This window comes from Mucor mucedo (genome assembly GCF_025094135.1).
Source record: "Mucor mucedo strain NRRL 3635 chromosome Unknown EV154scaffold_39, whole genome shotgun sequence".
NCBI lineage: Eukaryota > Fungi > Mucoromycota > Mucoromycetes > Mucorales > Mucoraceae > Mucor > Mucor mucedo.
In genome coordinates, this window is record NW_026252323.1 from 141,262 (window position 1) to 167,443 (window position 26,182).

Sequence of the window (26,182 nt, forward strand, 5' to 3'; positions counted from 1 at the left end):
AATAAATCTAATGTAATAAATCATCGGTCTTAGGCAGGGTGTGGCAGGAAAACTTTGCCGGCAACTAGAACTTCGTGAGAGGTTTGGCGAGCTTATGATTTTCGACATTGATCAATATAACACTTCCAAGGTAAAATACGTATGTGTTTATATTATACGAGTGTTATTCACTTCTTTTATAGACTTGTACTTGTTACTTAAAATAAACTGTAGAAAATGTCAACCGAATTCACCAAAGAATGAAATAATTACAGGAATCATGACGTAATGGCAGCCAAAACATATTTACCATTGCCCGGCCTATTTGGACTGGTAATGATCGAACTACTGTCTTCCAGAAACAAAGCGTCACCTTGGATGCGGTTGCTTCAATCCACTCAAGTGGATCGACGGTTTAAAGGTTTTACAGTTAAAAATGCTATAAAAAAACAATTACCTATTTGAAAATTAATTTGGATTCGTCTGACATTGTCTAAATTTAAAGTGAAAAAACTGTAAATGAGATTAATTACACCCGAGCTTTGGTTAATTTACTCAGATTTAGGTTCAGGTAATGAAATTGTTAAGTTCACAAATGTTATTAATGCGTTGTAAGTACTGCTTCACATAATATCAGCAGTTCCATAATATGAATCAGCTTCCGTCTCCCTCGAAAAATTATAATTACCCCTTATTTTTTTTTTTGCTTTTCTGTAGATAATAGATGATTACTATGAATAAAAATCTCAGCGATGATTCCCATAAAGATAAACCCTCTCAACTAGAACCATATGCTACCATCACATATTCCCATGTACATTTAAAGAATGGTGTAAATTTAATATCTAATTTAAATCTAATAATCACTTGACTGTCTATCATAATTGGCACCGCCAGCACGTCTGAGTCTAGTCATAACTTCGTCTTCACTTAAATCATGAGTGTGTGAAGCAGGGACTTCGATATGAAAGTTGCGACAAATGTTCTTGACGTCCGAAATTTGAATGGATAACTTGGCTTTACGCATGATTCCAACCTTTTCACCACACCATGGCACGAGAACAAACTTGATACGTTGGGAATATCTAAGTGGCAACGCGTTAGTAACCAATAAAAACAGAGAGGCAATAAGTTCCTTGTTGACATGCTTACTCGTCGTTACTCATGTTCATTCTGATGTAACCCCATCCGGCAACTTCGGGTTTTAATTGACTGACGAATTCAGAAAGACCACCGCTACCAGAACCTGCAACTCTAAGACGGTCAGGCTTACCATCTGCGAAGTCGAAAAACACCCAGTTGGTTTCTGTCTTGTCATCTCTAACATCATCATAGGCTTCAGTCAGAGCGGGATCGGATACGTTCAAGGACATGGTTGGTTTTTCAAAAGAGAGAAAATAGATGAAGAAATTATAAAAAAAAAAAGAGAAAACACAGAATTGACAAAGGGCTGTAATCCAATTAAAATATACTCATCCAATCAGATAGACGTTTTTTATTACTTTGAGCTTTTCTCTAATGAAAGTTTGGCCATACTATCAACTAAAGAGTCTTCCTCGCTAAGCTGTTCTTGTTGCTTTTCCTTTGGTTCATCTTCCTTGACTGACTTTTGATCTGCCTTCTTTTCAACTTTTTGATCTGAAGCATTGTCGTTTTTCTTTAATGGTCTATTTACAGATTGTACAGGAGTAAATTTCGCAGGTCTAACTTCCTCATTTCTTTTGGTGACAGGAATCTCGGGTCTAGCACTATTGGGGTTTGCTGTTCGGCGCTGTGGAATGGTATAACGTTTAACATCTTCTAAAGGAGTAAACCCAGGTCTGACCTTACGTTCTTTGCGGAAAGATCCGTCAGCTCGTTGAGAGCCTGGAATAATACGTTCCTCTCCTACTTTGACAATACCAGCATTGCTTGGTTCAGACATTTCTTAATTTGTAAAAACCAAAACATAAAAAAAAGGTTTGGGATTTGATGCTTGTCACGTCGGATCGGTGATGGAACTGTCGCTACTTTTATTGGCCCATTTGTACATGATCAGAAAATTGGATAGTTGTATCCCTTGATACCAATTTGGTCTTATGTGTTAAGTCAACATAGCATAAAGTGTTGTCTAGCTTGGGGTTTTTTAGTACATAAAACAGTCACTTGATTACAATAGATATGTAGCTGCCAACTGAAATAACCAAGTTTATGAACAATTTTCTTTTAAAAAAATTTAAAACAAGGTGTTTCTGTACATTCCTCTATGCTTATATCTGTTTTTTATATTTAAACTAAGACACTGTATCTAAATCTTGTAAGGCATTTGCCGTGTTTTAAAGTGTATGTTTGGACACAAATGTGGAAATCTAACTTGTGTAAACATCCGGCGTAAAGTGCGATCTCTTTCGGTGGTTGAATTAATGTCGATAAATTACCAAAAAAAAAGTGCCTTCAATCCTTTCTTTCGGTAGTTTTACTTCATTTCCTATGTTCAGGGCTCAAAAGATAAAAAAATCGGCAGGTGTGGCCAGCAATATCACACGAATTAGAAATGACATCGCAGTAGGCCAAAAGACATTTTCGGTTTTTAATGGGCGTAGAACCTTGAAAACAGCATCTTCTTCCAAGGTAGTTAGTAAACCCACTGGTTCGTTCAAACCTGATGGCTCTTCTAAACCCAACGGTTTCCGTCTGTCTAACACATTACTATGGGCAAATCTAATTTTTCCAATGCCCGTGATTGCTTCAACAATGTATCGTCATTATGCTAAAGGTAACACCAAAAATGTTTTATTACCTATTTTGTCATTAAAAAATCACCAAATTAGGTCCCCCTGCAAAGACCTGGACTCTTACTTCTCATATAATCATTGCTGTTTTGCGTAATCTTCTTGTTCACTGCAATAAATTTACCGTCGAAGAAGTACAGAAAGCGAGCTCTTCAAGAAAATTACCAATTCCCTCAAATATATCGTCTAGAGAGTTCCTAGTTCCCAAAAACTACAGGGATATCGCAGGCAATTCATTAAAAAAGGCCTTATCACCAGCTGATGAGAAAGCTATTGACTGGGATTGGGAAAAGGATCGTTTGACAAGTCCGCCTATTAACGGCGAGTGGCTGGAATCAAAAGGAGATTTATTGGATCCTCGCAAAGATAGTACTATACTGTACTTGCATGGCGGCGCTTATTACATTGGATCTTACGGCTTGTATAGACAATTTCTAAGCAACATTATCAAGGTATTCACAACAGTTTATTATATTGTATGTTTTTTAAAAAAAATGTTTGTGGGTGCATATGTAGCATTTTAAAGGCCGTGTCTGTGCTATCGATTACCGTTTAGCGCCTCAGCATCCCTTCCCAGCGGCTGTTGAAGATGCATTAGCCACTTATCTTTATCTGATTGATCCTCCCAAAGAAGCTAATCTGAAACCTATTGACCCCAAAAAAATTGTCATTGCTGGAGACTCTGCTGGTGGTGGTCTTTCGTTTGCATTACTTATGGCTATCCGTGATGCTGGATTACCTGCTCCAGCTGGTGCAATGACACTGTCCCCCTGGTAATACCTATTTTGGATATAATTTGCATACTTTTAATCTAATTCTTTTTTTTTTTAATTTAATTTATCAGGATGGATCTTACTCATTCATTGCCATCGATTTTATCAAACATAATGACTGACTATCTCCCGCCCAGTGGATTTAAGCATGCTCCTTCGCCCGCTTTGGACTACGCTCAGCTCCCACAAAGAGAAGACCATACGAAATTATTGGAAAATGCAAAAGCCGAGGCTAAATCCTCAAGCGTTGACGCTGCTACCAAACATACTGAAAATGACGCTGTATCTGATAGAAAATCCATTGGCCCCTTTGGTGAAGCTGTACCTACCCCTGGTCCAGGAGAGGAAAACGTTTATCGTGTTCAATTTTATGCTAGTAATGATACACTTAAATTACCATTGGTTAGCCCTATTTTTGATCGAAAGCATTTAAGAGGACTTCCTCCGATCTTAGTGGTAAGTTTTTAGGAAAAAAAGAAAACTATTCATGATTGATTAATCACTATGTTTTAAAAAAAAATTAGCAATGTGGTGGCGCAGAAAGATTACGTGATGAGTCAATATTCTCAACATTGATGGCTACAAACACTTTTCCCGGTGCCGATGAAGAAAGTTTAAATTATGGTAAACCTACCCAAGTTGCATTGGAGATATATGAAGATCAACCTCACGTTTTTCAAATTCTGTTTGCCCATAAGCCTACTTCACGCTCAATAAAAAGCTTGGCTGCTTTTGCTCGTGATGTTACCAATTCACCTGAGGACAAAGATGAAAAATTAGATGTACCACGTTATGTGATGAATGACACTGTGACAATCAAAAATGTTTCGCATAAGGGAAAAATAACGGATGTTACAAAGGATGTGTTGGAGTCCTTTACGAAAGAGGAATGGAGTAACTGGATTGAATGTCTTAATAGAACTAGTCTGAAAGATAGAATGAACGACATTTCGCGATGGTTTGCCAACACTTTAAAGGAAACCGATGAAAAGCCGATTAAGAAAGAACCATAGATATTCCTCTTTTTATAAACTATATAATAATGTCTTTAATACACCTTGCTTATTATCATTAATGTTTATAAAAAATGATGTAACTATATTCTTGATATACTTTATACTACTTGTACAATCCTTACCATAAAGGAATTGGAAGATGATTTAAATTAACACTTCAAGAGATTTTATCCACATTACTTATACTAATAAAACCGAATGTTTTTTTTTCTATTGAGACATATAAGATTAACCCCGCCTTTTTTTTTTTCTGCTCGCTGCTTGATACACGGGAGTGGATTAATCTTTTAAACAAATGAAGCTAGAAACATGTCACTTCACTAGTTTTAATATACAAACTTACTAATTAGCACGGGAGACGTCGCCATTGTAAGTACCCAAGGCATTCGGTGACAATAAGAATTGTTTACATTGTCGCTCCAATAGGCCAAAATACTATCGTAGTTGAAAAACTATATTATATGAAAGAAGACTGAGCTTATTCGAGACATACCCCTGTCTCTTAAAAGTAGATAAAATCCCAATTTGATTTTGTACGATTTCAAATCACAGCGAACATAAATGTTGTTTGCTTATCTAAACTTCATTTAACTTTACCGATTCCTATAAAAAAGTATATTCATTTAAAAGTCATATAATTTATTTGTCAATACTACAGTATTTTCCTTTTGAACAGTAAATATAGATATCCCAAACCTTACTTTACAGTAAGTTTAAACTTTGCTGATCTTCACAGTACACAGTAAAATAATCATGAAATCATCTTGATAGCGGTAAGTCTTTTGAAGTGGGTCTGAAGCGTATGAACGTATGTCAACAGCATCGATTGGATTTTTGCTTTCGACGAGGCTGGCTTCATTTTGAAATCCTGGCATTGGTTTTCCTTGAACGATTTGACTGTAGCTTCAAGTGTTTTAAGATCGACTTTTGTATAGTTTCTATATCTTTCTGACATATACTACGAGGTCAGAGTAGCAGCAGGGGTTTTCTCAGAGACATCAACTTTTGTAAAGGGTAAACAGGTTAGTCAAAATTAAATATGTATTATTCTTTCATCTTTGGCTCCTTTTTTTACATAGGCAAGCATAGTGGTGGTATTTAATTACCTTGGCTTGATTTATATATTCGCGCAAAAACTAGGTCATCTCGAAAAGAAATGATTGGCTGATTTTTTTGCTCCCCAAATTACGGCTGTTGAAAACCTTTAATGCTGTAGTTAAAAAATGCTCTGTTTAAGAGTAAAAGCGACATGTAGATGGGAAGAGGGGAGAGGGGCTTGTATTACTCAGATGTCACAATGAAGCCACGAGGCAACATGGTCTGTGGCAAAAGAAGGTTCACTTTATCCAAAAAGAGAAAAAACCCATTATAAATGTACACAGGGACTTTAGTCTCATTGGGTGGACATACAATTGATTTTTTGTGCAACTTACTGATCGTTTTAGGACAATTCAAAAATAGGAATAAGGACGGATAACGCCGCCTGCTTCAATGTTGTTCTCAAGCTACCATTTCTATTATCCGATATTTCCCATATCGTTATCTAGATAACAAACACAGATAATACACTCAATATAAAGAGAAAAAATGATTGAAGTTTGCATGACTAAAAAATACATGATTCGGATCCATTGCGCTGCTGCAACCGATCCTTCCGCCCAACAATTGTTTAGTTTTGACTAAAACATGTATTCAAAGCCACACCAGAAACTAATCCACCCATAAGTTTGTATTAGTTTGTTTTTACTAGTCATGTAGTAAATACTGATCATATACTAAGGTTGGTTAAACGACTAAAGCTTGTTTGAAGCTTTAAATAAAGAATCGGAAACCGAACATTAAGGCCATATAACATTTTCGTAGCTTGTTAATACAAAATCACCGGCAGATCAAATGTGCCGCGGTCATTAATAATCTATATGACAAAGACTATTCAATATAGATTGGATATGATACCACCCTTTGTAAGCTTTGCCGTGAGTATCAACAGAGAATACCAATAACAATACTAAAAACATTAATTTTGATGGAAGCCATCACATCAAATGTTGTCTGCAAAAAATTGTAAACAAGTATGTCTCCTAAAGTGATATACCGTTTTTTATGTATTATATACTTATCTCGGTAAAGCCTATTTAATATGCTATTAACTGATACAGCAAGTAGGTCCTTATAATATATCAAGAATTGTCTTCTATTTGATTTAAATTGCCATTTTCGCTTATAAGAGTCGTTGACATGCGATTGTGAAGATATTATAATCCTAACAATTCAGACCCCCTTCCAAAGCAAATTAGGAATTGCATGCGGTAAAAAAACATCACGTCAAAGATTTTTTAAATAATGCAATTTTCTGAAACATATGGAAAATGATTTGTGGAAAACTTCTGCTCCTTTTTTTTTCGCGCAAAAGAGATGTGATTGCAAATGTTTTGCTGTAATACCGGCAAATTCTTTGTGTCCTATAAAATCGATTGGGATATTGGCACTTTATTTTTTCAAGTCGCGTTTTCTCTGACACGCCGTTTTATTTTAGATTAAATTTTTAACATGTCAGAACAAAGTACCCGAAATGCAAGTATCATGAGCTTTTTTTTTAATATAAATTGCACATTGTCATGTGTTAAAAAACTGTCAAATTCCGTATTCCATGTAAGCAGAAATATTAATAAGCATGTTTACGGATAATTAAATCCGGCCGCGTGTACATTGACTTTCCGCAACTTTCTATTCTGTAATTTTAATCTGAAGGTTCCAACAAGAGGTGTTTCTGGGATATTACAGAGCAAAGGGAAGGGTTCGCAATTGTTGTCTTTCAAACATATTTAAATCCAGAAATGAGCCAAGGATGATACTATGGCTGTGCTACATGTTTACAGAACATGGATGTGGTACAAATCTAAGAATAACACAAATATTTAGTTTGAATAATTTGAGCTCAGTATTGTAAACACTGTGATCAGCGTACGCATAAACTAAATTACGGGTAATATTTTTTTTAGATTGAAGATTTTTAATAATAATTTATTTACAATAATAGAAAGTGCAGCACTTTTCTAGTGGATAAGTGAAGTTGATAATATAATATAAGGAGAAAAAAATGGGATGATATGAAATTATATGCCAAGAAGATTTATGAGAGTAGTGGGATAGTGTGCAGATACATTAAATTAAACGGAGCAACGACGAGCAAGGCCTGTGCCCCAAGGTTCATTGTATTCCGCTGAATAAATTTCTTCTTGCTGAGCATTGATATAGTCATTAAACTTATCTTCTGTACGTGCAGCACTATAAGCGAGTTGGAATGCTGAAGAGACAGGTTCCAGATATAAGAAACCGCGAACCTCCTCCTTCAATTGGGGTTGTTGAGGGGCTTCCAGCACGACAGTAAAAGGAACATTGAATGCGTCATCAGTCAAGACCAAACGAGTACGTCCTTCAGATAAGGCTTCCAATCTCACTTGGTTTTTATAATCAAATCTACACATACCCTTTGAGCCGTCAGCGGAATCTTGCTCAAACCACCAAGCAGGAGAAATCGTTCTACGAATGTGCTTGTTTAATTCAAATGAGCGGCCAAGATTCCCAGCTGTATGAAGTGTGGGCATAGAAGAATATTGTTCTTTTCCACTACCGGGCATAGCCATCATGCTTTGTCTTTGTTTCTTGACGGACTTGGAGCTATTTGACTTGGGTGTGAAAGAGATAGTACAAGGACCAAGAGAGGATTGTTGAAGAGTACACTCAGGCTTAGAATGCAAAGCATTTTCAAGGGTATATTGGCTATGATCATCGAATCGGATCCATTCACTGGCATCTTGTCCAACGCCACGTTGTTGTAGCAAATTGGATTGGAAATACCAAACAGGCTCAAGTGTACGGAAGATACCCCTGTTTTCTTGGATTGATGCGTGCGTAGGTGTGGGTGGTGCAGAATCGTTATTTGACGACTCTGTTGAGAATGAAGAAACAGAAGAACTGGGAGAGTAGACTTCATCCAATGCGATGTTATTACTGCTCTTTTTGGACTTTTTGTTTAAGCCAAACAAACTACGAATTCCGTTTTTCATTTTTATATGTGTGTATGTGTATGTGAATGTGAATGTAAAAAATTAATAATAATAATAATAATAATAATAAAAAAGAAAGGCGACAGATGAAATCGGGTCCCCTTTATATCTTTTTTTGTCTATACCGGAGTTTCGCTAAAAAAAACTTTTTTTTTAAATAACACACATCAGGATCAATCTTAGTCCCGAGAACAGACAAGAAGCCTTTTGAGAGCATTTTTTTGATAGCCCTTTTTTACAATCGCATATGCATACAACGGCTATGTATGCAATGCAAAGTTGAGAAATCAATACATAGTGCTACTGCTCAAAAGTATGAAAGATATTTATAAACTGTTGAAACCCGGTGTACTACAGCACTCTCCGTCGTTTTTCTTGTACAACTGGCCCCTTGATGCCCACTCGCCAAAAAATAAAAAATGCCATTTAAAAATAGCATGATACACAGATCTGAGTAACAGTAAAAATCTAAAACCTAAAGGGATTTTGTCCCAAACAAAGCGTTGGTGTTCCCAACAACATCATATCAATATATTTTATACGACAGGGAACTATTCCGCAGTGGAAGGCGAAGAATTTTGAGGCGGGGCTCCTAAAAAAACAAGTGATTTCTCTCCTACATTACTAAAAAAAATATACCCTTATGTTTTATGAAGTGATCTAATGGGTAATACATAATTATAATACAGGAATATGCATTTAAAAGATAACAATCCGAAAATTGTTGGTAATTACGAATTGGTAATGATGATGCTCATAATTTCTCGTAAATACAAAATAAAGTCTGTTTAAACCCAATAAATCCCGCGCGTATCCCCACTGTCGTTATTGCGGAGCTCAGTATGACATAATTGTGATTTTTTTTCCTTCTATTGGTTTTTGTGACATGGTACTCAGCAATATGAGATATCCGGATCGTCCAAGCAGCTCAGCCAACGCAAATGCAATCTGTGTCGTGGTGATCTGCAATTATCCGAAATTGCCTCAATTCCATAAGAGCAATTATCATTATATAAAAGGCGGATACTAAATTGACGTGTCGTCAATGCGTACAAGACTAAGTTACTACACTATACGTTTCGATGCCAATCTAATCTTGTGCTGCCCAAAGAAACAAATAAATAACACAAATTCTCAAATTCTATACAATATAAAAAATAAGCTGCGCCATTCGTAGAAATAGCAATGTATGCATACGCCTCAATTTCTATTTCCCAATTTCGCAGTAAACCACGAGACTGCTGAGTACCCTTTCCTTTTCATACACGATGAGGTGGCCTACCTTGTTAAGGAGAGTAATCCTCCGATGATGAATAACACCATAAGCCAAAGCGATTGTTGTTGATTTGTTAATGAATGGCAGTTTTAATGGAATATCAATTGTTATGAACCACATAATTCTTTAACAACTCTTTTGGCACTATAATAGTATCATTTCGTTTACGAGCGTAAACCTTAAATAGTGCCTTTAAATGAGTTATGCTCATGTTCATGATATTTGACATCACCAAAAACTAATAATTTTTACGTCATTTAATATTCCGACTATACATGTATATTAGCGTATGTAGTGGCTTAATGTAAGCTTGATTAGTTGATAGGACTTTGTTAAGAAAGAATTATTTGAATACACAAGAAAACAGTCTGAAGATTGCGACCCGAAGGTGCAGGTTCCTTCTGTGTAAATTTTTGGGGAAGTTACGCGTTTCCCTTTTAAGTGGCTATTGTTACTCCGGGAAGAGCGACGATTTTCTTATAATGGAAAAAAAACGAATGCATGGCTTAAATTTTATGGTAATATTTACTTCACGTTTAAAAAATAAATAAATGCAGAATATCATCGAAATCCGGATTTGGAATTATTAAAGCCAAGATCTTTTCGTATAACCTTGGCGAAGCATGTATTAAAATAAAAATGTCCCCAAAAGAATATGATGGCGTGGTCTTGGACCAATAATATTATCTTAAAAAAAAAGTTTAATACCTTTCAAACTGTTATGGCTTAAGATCGGTTTGTTTGATTCTTTGGGTGTTACAAAATGCAAGTCAATCTTAAGCCATTTGAAACGTTTGCGTAGTTTTGTGTTTGGAATTATGGCGCCATTGGGCTTTCTTGTAAAGACTTCAGCGTTATGTTGAGACATATTTGAAGGAAACCGACATCTTAAATCACATACTTACTTTACAAAAACAAACGTAGTTCTTTAAGATTTATAGTATTTTAAATTGCTTTCTTCGCCTGAACACAGACATATTATATCAGATTGATCAGTAAATACCCGTCGAGCGTTGCCTGCAGGTTTTCTAGTTATACAGTTTAAAAGTGGCCACTTTAGCATACTGGAAAATAGATTAATAATGCTGCGGAAATTGTCTAGACTGACAGATTGTGTTACAACTTCTTACTCGCTTTTTTTTACAAATGGTATAGAACCTTTAATATAAGATGTGCAGTAGGTCGCTACGGTAGGAAAAAAAATCGGATTCCAATCCGCAAAAGAACACTGCAAGTCAAATTTGAATCTAGCGTCATATCAAAAAAGGAGCGTTGATGAAACTGTTGTAAAGGCTTAAATTGACACCAATTATTTCAATCCCAAAGGTAGTGCATTGCTGAGACACTATAATTTGAACCTATTTATGTAATGGTTGTCAGAGAATAAAAGAATTTTAAGTAAGAAAAGCATCGAATATATTAAAAAGAATCGTTAATGATGTAAAAAAACCCCTCAAAATGTATTGAAAAACATGCTTTAATGAAAAGACCTCATTATTAAAAAAGTATGGAAGTTTAGTTTTTATGATAGCTCAGGCAATGCAAGTATTTATTTGGAAAAGCCAATAACATTGTCATTTAAATCAGTAAGCTATGTAAACATCCCTAATAGATGAAAATGTCGCCTCTTTCCTATCAAAAACAATCAAGCAAGTTTTAGAGATTGGGTTGCTGTTTCAAGACTTTCAACAATTCCAAGCTTTCAGTTGCCCTAATTTTTTTTTTCTTTTTATAAATTCATCCAATTAATCGGGCAATATTGTGCTTTTTTTTTGTCATGGCTAGAACAATGATATAAATCCACATAAACATTTATACTCAAAACCACGTTGTCTATATTTGTTTTTATGATACTGACATATTGATTAAACTCGGTTTCACCTGGCGTTATTCCTAATAAAAAACTAATTGTTTGAAGAAGTTATCCGTGGTACCGGTTTTTGAAAGTGACACTTCTGTATGAAAAATTGGTATCGTCGGGAATAATAATTAATGACTCATGCATAAAGTGTGGATCTTTAAATAGCATTTTACACATAACTGTTCTTGAAACTCTTAGACGAACTTGGCGTGCAAACACCTTGCTTCTATGCACCTCTTATATACCTCTACCGTTCTCAATGTAAATTTGTTGTCGAGCCGTGGTCCTTTGAAATTTCCACATGTACTTTATTTAAATTCAACATAGCCGCATCGACTGCAATATATTGTTTTATTTGGGCAATTTGATATCAATCTATGGTTAAATCATGTTGTCTAGAATATTTTGCACGCAGAATAAATATACACTTTAATAGTATTTCTTTAGAAGATTTGATCGCTTATACTGTTATAATGCAGGTGTATGTTCCTAAATGAGTTGGTTAGCCGCAACCTCAGACACACTTGCTCAATACATTACGATGCACGTAGATAGATGAGTACATATATATATGTTCCTTTATCGCATAAGCATTTGCGAGCCAAGACAATAAATAGCTCATAGCCACTTTAGGCCTCCAAAGTCATCGGCAGGATAGAGAAAAAGAGCTGCAATGCACACGGTACCTGCTTTCGCCATTTGTTATAAATAAATTTTGTCTAACCATATAAATACTTATTCTCTATTTGAAGCACTTCATGACGCTCAACAACGTGATCGAAGTTTTTTTTTAATGTTTGTAAACACATAATTAAACTTTGGCTGCGCATTGAGTATACGCATTGTTTATCATTCGGCCGGACTCAAGGAGGAATAGACAATTATTTGTCCTGTCGTTAGAGGGTGATCAAAAACAAAGAGGTTGACAAATACAAATCGAAACTTTCAACTCTTTAATAAGATCTCGGATATACTTAACCCCCAAAATGCACCCGTGCGTAAATTACTTATCGTCCTATATATTTTTTAATCTGACCCATCTTTTACATGAAAAAAACGTGTTTCCAAATATTTGGGTTAAGTATTCATCTTAAACTCTTACGAGCAAGGACTCATCAGGTACTATTTATTATCGATTATAAAAAACTTCGATTCATACTGGGTAACAACCTCAGAAGGTAATGCTCTCAGAAGTCCATGAAAGAAGAGAGAGGCAGAAAAGCCGTTAGTCATATCAAACAGCTTAAAGATACGCTTGACGATCTATACTTTAATATTAGTATCGTTTGTTTCATGATTATGTTTCAGATGTACAAACCTGCTCTTGTTCTGCTGTATGTTCGGTACTGACAAAAGTACCCAATGAATAGGCTGTTTCTGCTGCTTGTGTTTTTGGACAGCATTCGATTGGCGAACCAATTCTCCAAGCAGCCAAAATGGTGTACAGCCCGTGTTCGATACTGCTACTAACATTATCTTCTTCCGCATCATCCATTGAACCAATATAAACAACATATGCATCCAGGACCCGGATCATCCATGTATATTCATCCTTATCATCCCTCATAGTTTCGGCCATTACGTCCCAAATTTGTAACGTATCGTCTTCAGATACAGACATGCCGATCAAATGAACTAATGCCGCACTCATGTACTTTACAAGGGGTTGTTTTTTGTGGGAACGATAGAATTCACATAAAGCTGTCGTTTTAGCAAAAGCCATCGTGCTGGGCGTGTCCTTCCAATCGTCCAATCTTCCAGTAGGAAATAATATGCTGATGTCTGTCACACTACACTCCACCAATTTACGAACTACCTTTTCATATCCTGATTGACGTAAGCTTTGTTTGTCAGAATGTTCAAATGTATAAAGTGTCATTGACTGCATGATAATTTCACGAATATTAGACACAAAGTTTTCCTTATTTTCATTTGCGACTACGGGTAAATGGTCGGTGAAGTTGGATAAAAGAGCATGCTGATACAAATAAATTAGTACTACGTTAATTGGAAAAAGAAAAAAGAGATCTTACCTGAGTGTCATAATCCAGGTATTGATATTTTTGACCCAAAAGCTCAATGATTTCAATAGCTCTACTTTCAGAGATTGTAATTCGCTTGATAACTGCGCTCATACCACGTCGCTTCTTTTCCTCCTTACTTTCAAGTCGGGGTAACCCGGATAACTCTAAAACTGTAGCAAGACCTTTTCCAGTAAAAAAGACATCGCAAAGTGATCTATCAATGTCTGACTCTGATTTAACTGCAGTAAATATACTCATCATTTGCGTGAGTAAGAATTCGGACAAAGAGAGTGATGTGGTTGCATGTGTAGAAGCAAAGGACAGACATAAAGCTTGGACGGGCGTTGATAACTTAGAGATTTTGGTTACTAGACTAAACCAATTCACAGGTGGCAAAGGACCCGGTGTTCCAATCAAGCTGTTTAAAAGCATAATAATGTTGTCGATTTGATTTCTATCAGAAGCTATCACTACAAGTCTATCAAATACAGCGCGTATATAACTTGTGTTGCTATTCAATCGACTGTAAGAGATTGGCTCAGATGAAGCTGATAATAATGTCATGGTACTCTTTTCAGCTGAAGCTTCTTGTGGATTTGCAGCAACCTTCAAGGAATAGATCATAGATTTTGTTGTTTCTATTACTTTGCCGCAGATGGCGGCAGCAATACGACCACTTTTAAGGTTGCCAATAGGAGCTGATTTAGAGTTCAGACCAGCCACAAAGCACAAGCTATCCAAACCACGGTATCTTAATTCAGAGCGGTATTTCTCGGCTTCAGTATACACATGGGTTTCCTCTTCCGAACTCAAATAATTGACACCTAAAAGACTTCCTAAAGAAAAGAGACTTGCAATGCGATAATTACTAGATGCGTCATCGTTTTGGATACTATTGAGTAAAGGTTCAAATGCATCCCAATAAAGGGTTTCCGCCTGACTATCTTCTGAAGGGCTATAAAGAAAGCTATGGAGTTGAATTTGAGTGTATGGTACTGAAAAATGATAAAAATGTTGCGCAGAATTTATCTAATACGTATTCAGTAAACAAGGAGTAAAATGATACATTAAAATGGACTTACATCATTGGAAGCAGCTGTCATGACAGACTCTATAATTCCAGAAATTTCAAGATCGATTTGGTTTTCTTTCAATGCTCCTGCAGCCGCAAGCCATGTCGAACCAAATAATAAACCCTTATTAATACTTTTGCCGTCCAGATAGGCTTTTATATTGCTTATAGCAAATTGAAGTTCCTCTCCCATATTTGTAGGTTTTAACTTTGATGCAAGACCCATCATGATACCAAGTACACGGCTATCTGGGGATGCCGGAGTACTACAATAGCTAATTAGGGAGTGTATACCAGTGTCTTTTAGTGTTTCAATTTGTTCCGTAACAGTAGGCCACATGGCAAGAGAGGCGACAAAATGTCCTGCTGCATAACCGCTTGCAAATTGAACCAGATCAATAGCGGTATCGATATTCCTGGATTTAGTATTGCTGTGAGTAGCGGAATCCATTAACACCTTGTAGATAGTGGAAGCAAGCTTATCATTACTGATTATAAGGCCGGCAAGATGTCCTAATGCAAATTTGGCTGCAAATTGAACTTCTTCGCTCATCAAATGCGCGGAATGCGAAAGCGGGGACCCAGAAAGAACAATGTAGTTTTTCATTAATACTTCAATAATGTCGTTTGCACAAGAAGCGGCAAAAGATGGGATATATAATCGAACCGTGTTTACAAGACCTAGGTTGATTAAGTAAATAATTGTTGCATCTATGATTTAAAAAGATGTATACCTGTAATTGCTAAGAAGATATTGCAAGTGACACCAGGTACTGTACTTCTTTCAAGTCTTGATAACAGATCCTTCAGCACTAATGAAACAATGATTTCCATATCATTGCCAGTACCAGATAAAGAATGCTTGAAAAATGCTTCCCAAGATTTGATGCTGGAAACACGAATAAGCAAATGATCCGTCAAACTGACATCTGTAAATGAAGTCACCATGCATCGATACCATTTCGTTTTGCTGATAGCTTCCATCGTTGGTGCCTCGGGTTTACTTTCGCTTTCAAGAATATGAAGGATCGCTGTTGCATATCCTGATCTGAGACCAGGAGCAACACGGGCTTCTTCCCAGCTGTTGATAAATGATGTTTCCATGGCAATTTCACGTTCACCTACTATCTCTCCAGCTTCGTTGGTAACTTCTGCCTTTTCTTTTTCCTCTGCTAATGCTGCAATTTTTTGCTGCTGTTTCGCCTCCTCCTTAAACAACCCACGACGCATATGATCCAATTCATTTGACATGAGTGTGATAAGTACTTCATGCTGATTCTTGTTGGGTTTACCGTCATCAGGAGTGCACTGTAAAACATACTCCATTGCCTTTTCAGGCAAAATAACAGAAATATCTTGGGCTGGGAAGTCGGATAATGCATAGACTGCATAGCTTACAGCATCTTCATTGTTGGATTGTATCAAAGGCAAGATATAATCCTTTAACAACGATTCCTTAAATTGTAAATAAGCTTCTGTCACTGATTTTTGTTTTTTTTTTTAAAAAAAAAGAAGTCAATTAATTGAACCTACTGGTATCAAAATTTTAAAGTTATAACTTACCGTCATCTTTTGCACCAGCGATAGAAAAGAAGCGACAGAGTTGTTTCACCAAAAGGGATGATTTTTCTACACCTTGATCAAGCGAAAATTGAGCAAGATAAACTACAGCAATATTCCAAATGGACCGCGCTTCTACCAATCCTGTCTGAACACAAGTATTGATAATATCTACCATGATCGAAAGTGAGGCCATGCTGAGGTCCTGGCATGTTTGCAACAAAGAAATAACCATTGGTAAAATATCAGGAGCACATTCCCTAGGTCGACTTTTACAAACATCACGCATCGTTGTCAAAATTGTCAATTCCATCTTGATAGGACCCGTCTTGGTTAGGTCAATACGACGTCGAACTGTACCCGATTTGCGACGTAATACCCATTCAGCAAACACTTTTTTAAGCTCTTGCCATACTCGAGGTTGTAAATTATGCGTATGAGCCAATGCCTTGACACCAAGACTTGCCATTGCGGAATCGTTGCTTCCACTATTGTTGATGGATGTCAGAATGACTTGCAATACCTTACTTGTAATGATGGGATCATTCACGTCGACCAGAGTTGGTATCACATCCTTTAAAATATGAGTAACTACAACAGCATTACCAGAAGATGCATGTAAACGACGAAGAAAAAAGAGCAAAATTGGAAACTTGTAACATGTTCCGATGATGCTAGAAATTTCGGCAATACGTGAATATATCAAACATTCATTATCTGCAAAGAATACAAAGGGCACACTGAAGATCAAGTTCAGTGTCAGCACTGAATCAGTCGCTGTGTTGTATCCCGAGTCTAAAATGGGTGCTTGTTCTTCTTTATACAAATACTCCAAATGACAAAGTAAACGACTTAGCATACCATAAGTAGGAAAATAAATGTCGTTGTCATCGACCAACTGTATGAATCGTTTAAAAATTTAAAAACACAGGTTTGACATTTTTTTGGGGATTACCTTTATAAAACGCTCCTCCGCATTCTCAAATGGTACTACACTATTATCGAGAAATGTAATCATGTTGAGTACTTGCTTTTTGAATTCTACCATATCCTTTGAGGCCCCCTTATCATTTAATTCTGACATTAATTGATAATATGGTATATAAGCAACTCGTAGAATGATATTACTCGCAGCATCCAAATGATGCATATTTATCATGACACGCACAATTGCCTTTTGCTCGTCAATGGTCTGAACTTTCAATAAAGCATACGACAAACTGATCCACATGACGTCGAAGTTGAATTCGATTTCTTTGTTGTTGATAATACGCTCAAGACGAATTAAATGCGATACAATGGGCAATCCATCTGTTGCTGAAGTCAATAATCGATCCACTAAAGTATACAAAAATCTTGCAATGCTGATATCGTCCTTTGACACGTTCCAGATCAAAGCATATGTATTTAGCAAGACAAGCCAATCAACCAAACAAAAATAGTGTACATCGTCTTTATGTAACGGATAGTTGCGTAAGATCTCGGTCGCGAGTTCATAGAGTTGGGGTACAAATGTTGAAGCATTAGAGGCAGATATATGGCTAGTGAAACGGTTGACAAGGGCGGCGGCTTCGACGCTATTGTCCAAAAAGAATACAGCAGTAATAAAGCCCGATAAAACCTGTAGGGCTTGACCGGAACCATAATTGGTAAGCAGATAATCGATTTCATCGAGTAGATGGTAGTATAATGATGGTTTTTGTCGCATAATGACAGCAAAGGGATGGACCTGAATGACAGATTTGGTTGTTTCATTTTTGAATGCTACATGTTTGACATGTTCAAACTGAACATTTTTGCGAGACGTAAGGTTGAACATTAATAATCGCGTTAAAGTATTTAAAAAAATAACATTCTTGGACAAATCGTTGCATGTGATCACCAAGGTTTGAAAGCTTTGTACGGTGGATAACATATCGGACTCGTTAAGAGTTACCCGATTGTATAATTTTTCGCAAATGTGAGAGGTGGCGATCACGCTTGTTGAATCGAGAGCTAATGTAGACCATAATTCAGCCTTTGGTTCCGAGGATTTCTCGCAAGCGTGATGGATCTGTATGAATCGATGTTCTACCGTTTCATCAGCCATTTTTTTTATATGTGAAAAAGGAAACGACTTCTGACTCCAGATCCCGATGCGTTTTAAATGCCCGTGTAAGTCGCGGGTTGACGCCCCGGGCACACAAGTTCATTTATTTTTCAGCGACATTTCACCACTCGGGCTACTGTGTTTAGTTGAGTTCATTAAATTGATGATAATCCGCTAAAAAGCTATAAAACAGTACGTAAAACTTGAATGGCTTGATTTTCAGGAACATTTAAAAGCTGGATGTACTCGTTGTCGTAATTTAAGTTAAAAATCAGAGCAGCATCCCAGGACCAAGAGATGATACATGCTGATACTACTGCAAAATATGCGCCGTGACAATAGAGTTTTTTTTTTATAGTAAGGTTATTCATCGTAAAGCGCTCTTCTAATAGCAGTATCTACAGAATACACACTTAAAAAATGTTCAAGCGAAAAGTGTCCATATCGTATTCTCTTGCTACCTCAAGATTTAATTGAAAGATGTATGTTAAATAAGATACTGTGAGAAAATGAAGATTATCCTGTAATGATGATTTAAAGTTACAGATTATGTAAGCGTCAATCAGAGGCGTGATCAAAATATCAACTACATTAAATGTCAAATGTAAAGTTTATATCGCCCTTTTTTTTTTGCAGGGAATGTAGATTTTGGTGATAAGTCAATCCATAATTGGATGTGTGGCTTTAGGGCTTCTGGAAAAATCATTTGGGGGTGTACTCACCAATAAGAATTGGCTCAAAATTCCATCGCTATCCGATAGCCTTAAAAGTTTAACAGATTTTGATATCCAGGCCTTAAACATTTGTACCTTTCTCAGAGCATTTGCATAATATTGACACCTCGAGGTAGTACTTATCGGCCAGTGAAGGTGACAAATAGTAGTTGGCTTTATACGCTGTAGCAAAGGGCAGGTATACTAACATTAGCTTCTAAGTATACATTACTTGAGTAACTGATGAATCACAGGTACGGCTCAAACATAAACTTGTTTCTATATCAAGTTGTTAGCATGTTTGTATGAAAAACAAGAGATGAACAGTGTCCATAACCGCAGTCACATTTCACTTCATACAAAAGTTTTTTTAACAATTTTTTTTTCTTTCTTTTCTAGTTGTTTTTGAACCCAAATTAAATATATATCATGGCCAATAAGTTAGATACTTTGACTGTCAACTTGTCCAGTGCACCTTATCAACGTGCTTTCACCACCAGCACTAGCCCTGTTGTATTATTCTCTGTTTTAGACCACTATTTACGCCGCGATGATCCTCAAACCAAGGTCATTGGTGCTCTCTTGGGTGTTCGTAGCTCTGATGGTACTGAAGTTGAGATCAGAAATGCTTTTGCTTTGATCCACACTAGCGAAAAGGACGAGATTACTGTTGATAGAGAGCATTATCGTAGCATGTATGAGTTACATCAAAGAGTCAACCCCGAGGAAATCATCCTTGGTTGGTACACTGCTGGTCCCAACCTTACAGCTGCCTGTACTCCTGTACATGCCTTCTTTGCTGAAGATGTTGCTCCTTTCCAACCCATTCATGTCACAATCGATACTGATGCTCTTTTCAAGACTGCTGACATGGGTCTCCGTGCATATGCTAGGTAATCTATATATACATAAAAAAAAAAGAAGCTGTACGAAACAAAGACGTTGACATTTTGTTTTCATTGTAGTGCCCCCGTTGGTTTCTCTACTAAGCCTGGAGATTGTTTGTTCTTGTCTGTTCCTTGTGAAGTTAAATATCTCGACGCTGAGAGAAGTGGCTGTAAGTAACTATGATATGGATTACATTGAGCGAATAGTGATTAATTTTTTGTTTGAAATAGTGGATATGCTTTCATCTGCCAAGACCAACGAGAACCGTACTGCTTCTTTAATTTCAGATATGGATCACCTTGAGATTGCTATTGCCAAGCTCCAAGAGATGCTTGAAAGAATCAGCAAATATGTCGATAGTGTTGTTGTAAGTTTTTTTTTAGAAATGCAGAGAGAGAGAGAGAGAGAGAGATTGAAAGAAAAGAGAAATAGAAACAATGGAGACTAACTTTTTTGTTGATAGGAGGGTGGTGTCGAACCTAACAACGCCATTGGTAGATACATTATGGATACTGTTTCTGTTGTTCCCAAGATCGATAGCACAGCATTCGAAAAGATGTTCAACTCTCACTTACAAGATCTTTTGATGGTTGTTTACCTCGCCAACATGACTCGTACTCAACTCTCTGTTGCCGAACGTTTGCAATTATTGGTTGCCAACTAAACAGCAACTTATACAAAAAAAAAAAAGTTACATAATAATGCCGATTTCTATTTTACACACCTTTTTCCCCCCATCTGACATATTTTCCACCCTTTCCACGTTGATAAAATTTGACTGTATATTTTTTTTTTACATGTAATACAAAAAGGAGGGGTGTGCGTGTGTTTTTTTGACATGATTTAACCTTTTGTGTGATTGTAAAATCGGTGGCTTATGGCAACTTTAAACCATCAATTGACAGTGAAGCCATTCATGGTTCGATTTGACCCCACATGATTTGACCCCACATAAACGAGATTTCCCTTTTAATAGCTGCTCCTAACTTTTTTTTTTTTTTGAAAAAGCACCCAATGGTTACGCAGAAGGTAATGTGCGTGTTTTTTTTTATTTTTTACAAAAACAAAGAGCAGTAAACAAAAAAGAATCTCATTGCTGCTAGAACAATCTTTGAATTTGTAAACATTCTTGGCGTTTTCACATACTAGCAACAAGACACTAAGACAGGCAATAAGCACAACAGCAACAAAAAAACAAGGGATCACTGATTTTATAAGGTTAAGGGGACGTGTGTAATCCTTGTGGCAAATATATCTAAAACAAGGGGACTGTGTGTATGTGTAGATTACACATCAGACTATAACTTTTATAGAACCTTGAATGAGTAGCATTAAACGGGGATTTTTTTTTTTTTATTATTTCTGTTAGTATATGAAAAGGGCTCTTTCCTTTTTTTCTTTATCTTTCTCTCTTTCACCTGCTTTTTTTCTTTTCTTTTCGCTTTCCCTTTTTTTTTTCACAGATGCTAGCAGCACCTAATAACCCTACAAGGCAATCGAATGATGGTACGAAAGGCAACAAAAAGTATCAATTGTCATTTGATGCGTTTGATTCACCCTTTCATACGCCTTCCTTATTTGGTTCTATCAAATATAACGATTTTAATCATCAGCATAGCAAGTACGATGCCTTTTACTCCAGTCAAAAGGAAGACTTCCGTGGTCTAAATTACCCATTAAATGCACCACAACCAACAACAGCTCCACCACCATCATCCGAATCTTTCTTTCATGCTATGGTCGACTTGGAATCATCAGGCACAAGAACACCTTCACCCAATAACGATCATTTTATTGGAGACGATTTCTTTAAAGTGGAGAACACAGCACCTCCTTTTCTGTACAACCATCAATCATATCAAAGAAAGGTAAGTGTCCTCCCCTCATTTGATATATATATATACATATAATTAACCTTATATTCTTGCTGATCCTTTTGGTTTTTTATATTAGACTGAATTGACTACTTCAACCCTAACTTATCCTGACACTTTCTCTGGCGTTTTTTATGATCAACAACTACAGTCAGATGACAACAGCCTTCATTATATTGACAGACTGTCAAATGACGATTTACGTCATCAATTGAGAGAGTCCATCGATCAAATTCAAAGACTGGTTATGCAATTGAATGTGTTACATATCGAATCCGAAAAGGTAAAGTACTACCTATACTCATCCTATCGTCATTACTAAACATGTTTTTATGGTACAGAAAAAAGCCATGTTTATGAACATCCAAAATACACTAGCCAATAAAGATTTGGAGTTTCAAGAGAAGGAACAAAAGCTATCGTTGGCTGTACAGTACTGTGATACGCAAACGAAGAAAGTGAATAGTATGAAGGCTGAAATAGCCATGTATCAATCTTTGGTCCTATCAAAAGGTCTGGAACTTCCGGCTATTTCAGGAGACAAGGCGGTAACAATGGAATCTTCCGAGATCAAATTCAGTAATAATAAGTAAATATCCGGAAATGTAAATGTGATAAAAGCCCTCATCTCATTTATAAACAAATACTAGATCTAAATATCCTGAAACGAGTAAATCAGTAGAAACTGTACGTAATACTTCTGCTGAACCTGAAGTGTATTACAACACGGGTAGACGATGGAGTGAAGAGGTAAAAAGCACACATATATGAAGAATGTATATGAGATTAATCATCCCAAACTTTTATAGAAATCTCTTGCAATTATGACACCTACAGCAGCAATTATTACTGATAAGAATGTGAATGTCAACTGGGATGTAAGTTGGATTTTGTTTATACTAGTCTCACACATGTGACACTAATTACTATAATTATTATCTCGCGCAGTCATTAGTGGATCGTATCATCACAGACACTGATCAAAAAGCATCTTTGTTTTTACAAAGCAAGTTTAAATGCGCCACATTAGACCAAAAACAAGTAATTTTCGACTCCATTTTAACTCAAGTGCAAGATTTAATGACGAATCGATTCGGAAATTTCCTAGTTCAAAAACTTTTGGAATTGGGTACTGAAGAACAAGTCGAGGCCTTGGGCAATTCAATGAAAGGTCGTATCTTGGAATTGACTTGCCAACCCTTTGGTTGTCATGTTGTACAAAAGGCTTTGGATCATGTCAGTGAACCTGTCAAATCATGTCTCGTATCTGAATTGTTTGTTCGTATTCCTGAAACCATCACTCATAAATATGCTTGTCACGTATGGCAAAAAGTGTTTGAAATTAGATGGACCATCACTCCTCCTCCCATGATGAAACACGTTCATGCCTCTCTCAAAGGTCACTGGGATCAAGTTGCTCTGGATGAAACTGGAAGTTTAGTCATTCAAAATATCTTTGAAAACCTCACGGAAAAAGATAAGGTAAGCAATTCATCCACATCTGTTTATAATAGACACATATATATTTAATATATAATATATTTACTCCGTTTAGAGACCCATTTTGAATGAAGTGCTCAAGAACACAGTCGCCATATCCAAAGGCCAATGGGGCAACTGGGTTATTCAACATATTCTGGAACAAGCAGAAAAAAGCAGTGACCGAGAAGCAGCATTTAAGATTGTGATTGAAGAAGGTGTGCAATTAAGCACGGATCAATTTGCATCCAAAGTAGTTGAAAAGGCGTTACGTATTGGCGGCGAGGAGTTTCTTTCTAAATTCATCAAGCGTGTCTCTACAGTCAACCACACACATCGTCATCGTATGCCTCTTATTGATATTGCTTCTGATCAATACGGTAACTATGTCGTTCAATGGCTGATTAATAATGCAACAGAGGAACAAAGGATCTCGATTTGTCGCTTAATTAAACGTCATATGGTCTCTCTCCGCGGCTCCAAGTATGGACAACGAGTTGCTTTCTTGGTAGAAAAAGTGTTACGCAATGTGGAGGTAACAACCTACCCATTAGCATCCTCCTCCAAGCAATAATGAACTCTTCCAATGTGTATATCTCTCTCTCTCTTTTTTCTTTTTTTGTTTATTTATTCAAGGTTGTCTCTGTATTACCTCTTTCTGTAATTTTACTTTTATCATTTAACAAACAAAAACAACAAAAAAGGACAACAATCCACATACACACACAACTTACCACACACATATGTTATTATATATCTATTATTTCATGATATATACTGTTTCTTTTATTATTTACAAGAAATAGATAAAAAAAAAAAATTATTATTATCCCTTTTTTCGCCACACGTCTTTTTTTTTTTTTTTTTTTAACCCGTATAAGGTAAAGCCTGATTTATTCAGATGTGCAGCAGGATCTATATTAAAAAATCTGTAAACAATCACATGGCGTACTTTAAGGGATTTGTTTACCTTTACCAAACTTGGATTTTAAGATCTCTACCCACGGTCAAATATGTTCCATGGTTTGTCATTTTGTTTACGAAATCTCCGGTGTGTTTACATAAGCTAAAGAATCATCATCTATCTAGCATGAGGTGTAAATACAATAACCCTGTAGACCCAACACAGTAATATATATATATATATAAAATCACTAAAAGTCAGACTTCTGTAGTCTAAGGATATTCAGCGCCATCCATGAATGATTATGATAATCAGTATTTCCTTGGTCCGTTCATGGATGCCAAAATACGGTTTGCACATGTTTCAAAAAGATAGCCATTGGAGTAATTCAACGTGCAAGTACTCGATTTTCATATTTAGCATGGTCTGAGAAAGCTACATAATTATTATAGTTAGTTTGCATCATCTTTTGTATAACCTTGAACTCCTTACACTTGGGTTTATAACACTAATGCAATTATCAATACGTCATTTTATAATTAAAAGCAAAAAGCTCCCTTATTTACAGGTGCATTTGGCTGAGAAAAACTATTAGTAAACTCGACAATGACGGGTGCTAACAGGAGCGACACCGAGTCTTTTTTGTTTTTAAGAATATACTGCAATATAACAGTTGTTCAAGTATACACACGTATAAAGATACAGTCATAACAAGTTGCGTGTAATTCGAGCCCATGCGTACTTATATAGCGTGGTTTTAGGCGAGTGAGTGAGAAACAATGATATGACTCCAGGGTCTATTTTTTTCCCCCGTTACTATGGCTTTTAGGTAAAATCTCAGGATAGGTCATTATCTATTCTTGATATGGGCAGTCTTTTTGTATGAGTGCATTCTGTCTAGTTGTTGGGCGTGATTTTCCTTGTTGAAGAACAGTCACCAATAATTGTGAATAGTAGGCATTCTTTTTTTTGGGATTTTGGATATTTTGCTCTTTTGTAGATACACACTCGCCAACCAACACTACACACATTAAAGATGAATGCTCCCGATCGTTTTGAATTATTCGTGATTCCTGAAGGAAGAAAGAAGTATGCACAAGTGAAACACACTGATCATGCTATTTTACATGTATACTCATTTCACAAAAAAAAAAAAAATATAAAGGGTAGAGATGGAGGTGGATACCAAGATCCCCAATGCCGCTACCTTTGCTATTGAACGTGAAGATCATACGCTTGGTAATATTTTGAGAGGGTAAAGAGAACAAAAAAAGAAAGCATAATGTGTGCGTGTATTGATTTTCTCTTGATGTGTAGTCAATTATTAAAGGATCCTAGAGTTTTATTTGCTGGTTACAAAGTGCCTCATCCTCTCGAACACAATTTTGTGATTAAAGTCCAAACCGTACCTGGCACTTCACCTGGAAAAGCCTTAAAAGACGCCACATCCGAACTCATTTCAGAAGTCAATGCGCTAAAGAACAAATTTGATATGGAAGTCATTCGTCACCGTACTTTTGAGGATGCCAAGGCTTCACAATCAGGTTACGACGACTCCATGAATAACATGGATTCTCACCATGCTGTAATGGACGTAGACTTTTAAGATTATTGGGAGAGAAAGAGATAAAAGAAGAATGGCCCTTTTATATCTTTCTGGCGTGTGTATCAGATTAAAATAAAGGAACACTTTTTTTTTTTTTAATTGTAAATATGACCTTCCTTTAATGCTTACTCAAGCAGAAAACCCCACACTCTGAAGATAGACAGATACATGTAGTGTGTCAAAAGAAAAATCATGCTTCATCCTATTTTGAAAAAAAAAGACGATGA

General features: G+C 36.4%; 9 protein-coding genes across 9 annotated transcripts; 4 read left to right on the forward strand and 5 right to left on the reverse strand.

Moving 5' to 3' along the window:
* Positions 1-795: 795 nt before the first annotated feature.
* On the reverse strand, positions 796-1,459 carry EV154DRAFT_551186 (uncharacterized protein). The gene is made up of 2 exons (XM_051604965.1): positions 1,132-1,459; positions 796-1,064 (listed from the first exon to the last, which is right to left on the reverse strand). Exons 1-2 carry the CDS (start codon positions 1,350-1,352, stop codon positions 836-838), a joined length of 450 nt encoding a protein of 149 aa, XP_051458280.1. The 5' UTR covers positions 1,353-1,459; the 3' UTR covers positions 796-835.
* On the reverse strand, positions 1,420-2,259 carry EV154DRAFT_506725 (uncharacterized protein). Its single transcript, XM_051601320.1, has one exon. It carries the CDS (start codon positions 1,901-1,903, stop codon positions 1,478-1,480), a length of 426 nt encoding a protein of 141 aa, XP_051458281.1. The 5' UTR covers positions 1,904-2,259; the 3' UTR covers positions 1,420-1,477.
* A 178-nt stretch (positions 2,260-2,437) lies between these two features.
* EV154DRAFT_506728 (Alpha/Beta hydrolase protein) lies at positions 2,438-4,581 on the forward strand. Its single transcript, XM_051601321.1, has 5 exons — positions 2,438-2,734; positions 2,790-3,202; positions 3,267-3,523; positions 3,595-3,979; positions 4,048-4,581. The coding sequence occupies exons 1-5, from the start codon at positions 2,692-2,694 to the stop codon at positions 4,534-4,536; spliced, it is 1,587 nt and encodes a 528-aa protein (XP_051458282.1). The 5' UTR covers positions 2,438-2,691; the 3' UTR covers positions 4,537-4,581.
* A 2,950-nt stretch (positions 4,582-7,531) lies between these two features.
* On the reverse strand, positions 7,532-8,880 carry EV154DRAFT_506729 (uncharacterized protein). Its single transcript, XM_051601322.1, has one exon. It carries the CDS (start codon positions 8,607-8,609, stop codon positions 7,710-7,712), a length of 900 nt encoding a protein of 299 aa, XP_051458283.1. The 5' UTR covers positions 8,610-8,880; the 3' UTR covers positions 7,532-7,709.
* A 1,105-nt stretch (positions 8,881-9,985) lies between these two features.
* On the reverse strand, positions 9,986-10,753 carry EV154DRAFT_480846 (uncharacterized protein; the record flags this gene model as incomplete). Its single annotated transcript, XM_051598354.1, has 3 exons — positions 9,986-10,123; positions 10,498-10,553; positions 10,594-10,753. 3 exons carry the CDS (start codon positions 10,751-10,753, stop codon positions 9,986-9,988), a joined length of 354 nt encoding a protein of 117 aa, XP_051458284.1.
* Positions 10,754-13,043: 2,290 nt separating this feature from the next.
* On the reverse strand, positions 13,044-18,110 carry EV154DRAFT_419668 (uncharacterized protein; the record flags this gene model as incomplete). Its single annotated transcript, XM_051595906.1, has 6 exons — positions 13,044-13,724; positions 13,780-14,799; positions 14,853-15,553; positions 15,847-16,323; positions 16,406-17,253; positions 17,332-18,110. The coding sequence occupies 6 exons, from the start codon at positions 18,108-18,110 to the stop codon at positions 13,044-13,046; spliced, it is 4,506 nt and encodes a 1,501-aa protein (XP_051458285.1).
* Positions 18,111-19,614: 1,504 nt separating this feature from the next.
* EV154DRAFT_602147 (maintenance of mitochondrial structure and function-domain-containing protein) lies at positions 19,615-21,089 on the forward strand. Its single transcript, XM_051607272.1, has 4 exons — positions 19,615-20,097; positions 20,170-20,261; positions 20,323-20,459; positions 20,556-21,089. The coding sequence occupies exons 1-4, from the start codon at positions 19,634-19,636 to the stop codon at positions 20,754-20,756; spliced, it is 894 nt and encodes a 297-aa protein (XP_051458286.1). The 5' UTR covers positions 19,615-19,633; the 3' UTR covers positions 20,757-21,089.
* A 406-nt stretch (positions 21,090-21,495) lies between these two features.
* Positions 21,496-24,282, forward strand: EV154DRAFT_442384 (armadillo-type protein). The gene is made up of 7 exons (XM_051596987.1): positions 21,496-21,960; positions 22,046-22,249; positions 22,308-22,555; positions 22,617-22,716; positions 22,776-22,844; positions 22,915-23,448; positions 23,522-24,282. Exons 1-7 carry the CDS (start codon positions 21,556-21,558, stop codon positions 24,017-24,019), a joined length of 2,058 nt encoding a protein of 685 aa, XP_051458287.1. The 5' UTR covers positions 21,496-21,555; the 3' UTR covers positions 24,020-24,282.
* An 876-nt stretch (positions 24,283-25,158) lies between these two features.
* Positions 25,159-26,108, forward strand: EV154DRAFT_506739 (DNA-directed RNA polymerase). The gene is made up of 3 exons (XM_051601323.1): positions 25,159-25,438; positions 25,515-25,604; positions 25,667-26,108. The coding sequence occupies exons 1-3, from the start codon at positions 25,386-25,388 to the stop codon at positions 25,953-25,955; spliced, it is 432 nt and encodes a 143-aa protein (XP_051458288.1). The 5' UTR covers positions 25,159-25,385; the 3' UTR covers positions 25,956-26,108.
* The last annotated feature ends 74 nt before the right edge of the window (positions 26,109-26,182 follow it).

Bases quoted from the DNA above. Each gene is read 5' to 3' on its own strand.
- EV154DRAFT_506739 (XM_051601323.1), top strand. From the start codon at position 25,386: ATGAATGCTCCCGATCGTTTTGAATTATTCGTGATTCCTGAAGGAAGA. The intron at 25,439-25,514 runs GTATGCACAAGT...AAAAATATAAAG, and splicing joins ATTCCTGAAGGAAGAAAGAA to GGTAGAGATGGAGGTGGATA. The intron at 25,605-25,666 runs GTAAAGAGAACA...CTTGATGTGTAG, and splicing joins CTTGGTAATATTTTGAGAGG to TCAATTATTAAAGGATCCTA.
- EV154DRAFT_551186 (XM_051604965.1), bottom strand. From the start codon at position 1,352: ATGTCCTTGAACGTATCCGATCCCGCTCTGACTGAAGCCTATGATGAT. The intron at 1,065-1,131 runs GTAAGCATGTCA...GTTGCCACTTAG, and splicing joins ATGAACATGAGTAACGACGA to ATATTCCCAACGTATCAAGT.
- EV154DRAFT_602147 (XM_051607272.1), top strand. From the start codon at position 19,634: ATGGCCAATAAGTTAGATACTTTGACTGTCAACTTGTCCAGTGCACCT. The intron at 20,098-20,169 runs GTAATCTATATA...TTTTCATTGTAG, and splicing joins GGTCTCCGTGCATATGCTAG to TGCCCCCGTTGGTTTCTCTA. The intron at 20,262-20,322 runs GTAAGTAACTAT...TGTTTGAAATAG, and splicing joins CGACGCTGAGAGAAGTGGCT to TGGATATGCTTTCATCTGCC.
- EV154DRAFT_506728 (XM_051601321.1), top strand. From the start codon at position 2,692: ATGCCCGTGATTGCTTCAACAATGTATCGTCATTATGCTAAAG. The intron at 3,203-3,266 runs GTATTCACAACA...GTGCATATGTAG, and splicing joins TTCTAAGCAACATTATCAAG to CATTTTAAAGGCCGTGTCTG. The intron at 3,980-4,047 runs GTAAGTTTTTAG...AAAAAAAATTAG, and splicing joins GACTTCCTCCGATCTTAGTG to CAATGTGGTGGCGCAGAAAG.
- EV154DRAFT_506729 (XM_051601322.1), bottom strand. From the start codon at position 8,609: ATGAAAAACGGAATTCGTAGTTTGTTTGGCTTAAACAAAAAGTCCAAA.
- EV154DRAFT_506725 (XM_051601320.1), bottom strand. From the start codon at position 1,903: ATGTCTGAACCAAGCAATGCTGGTATTGTCAAAGTAGGAGAGGAACGT.
- EV154DRAFT_442384 (XM_051596987.1), top strand. From the start codon at position 21,556: ATGCTAGCAGCACCTAATAACCCTACAAGGCAATCGAATGATGGTACG. The intron at 22,717-22,775 runs GTAAAAAGCACA...AAACTTTTATAG, and splicing joins GTAGACGATGGAGTGAAGAG to AAATCTCTTGCAATTATGAC. The intron at 22,845-22,914 runs GTAAGTTGGATT...TATCTCGCGCAG, and splicing joins ATGTGAATGTCAACTGGGAT to TCATTAGTGGATCGTATCAT.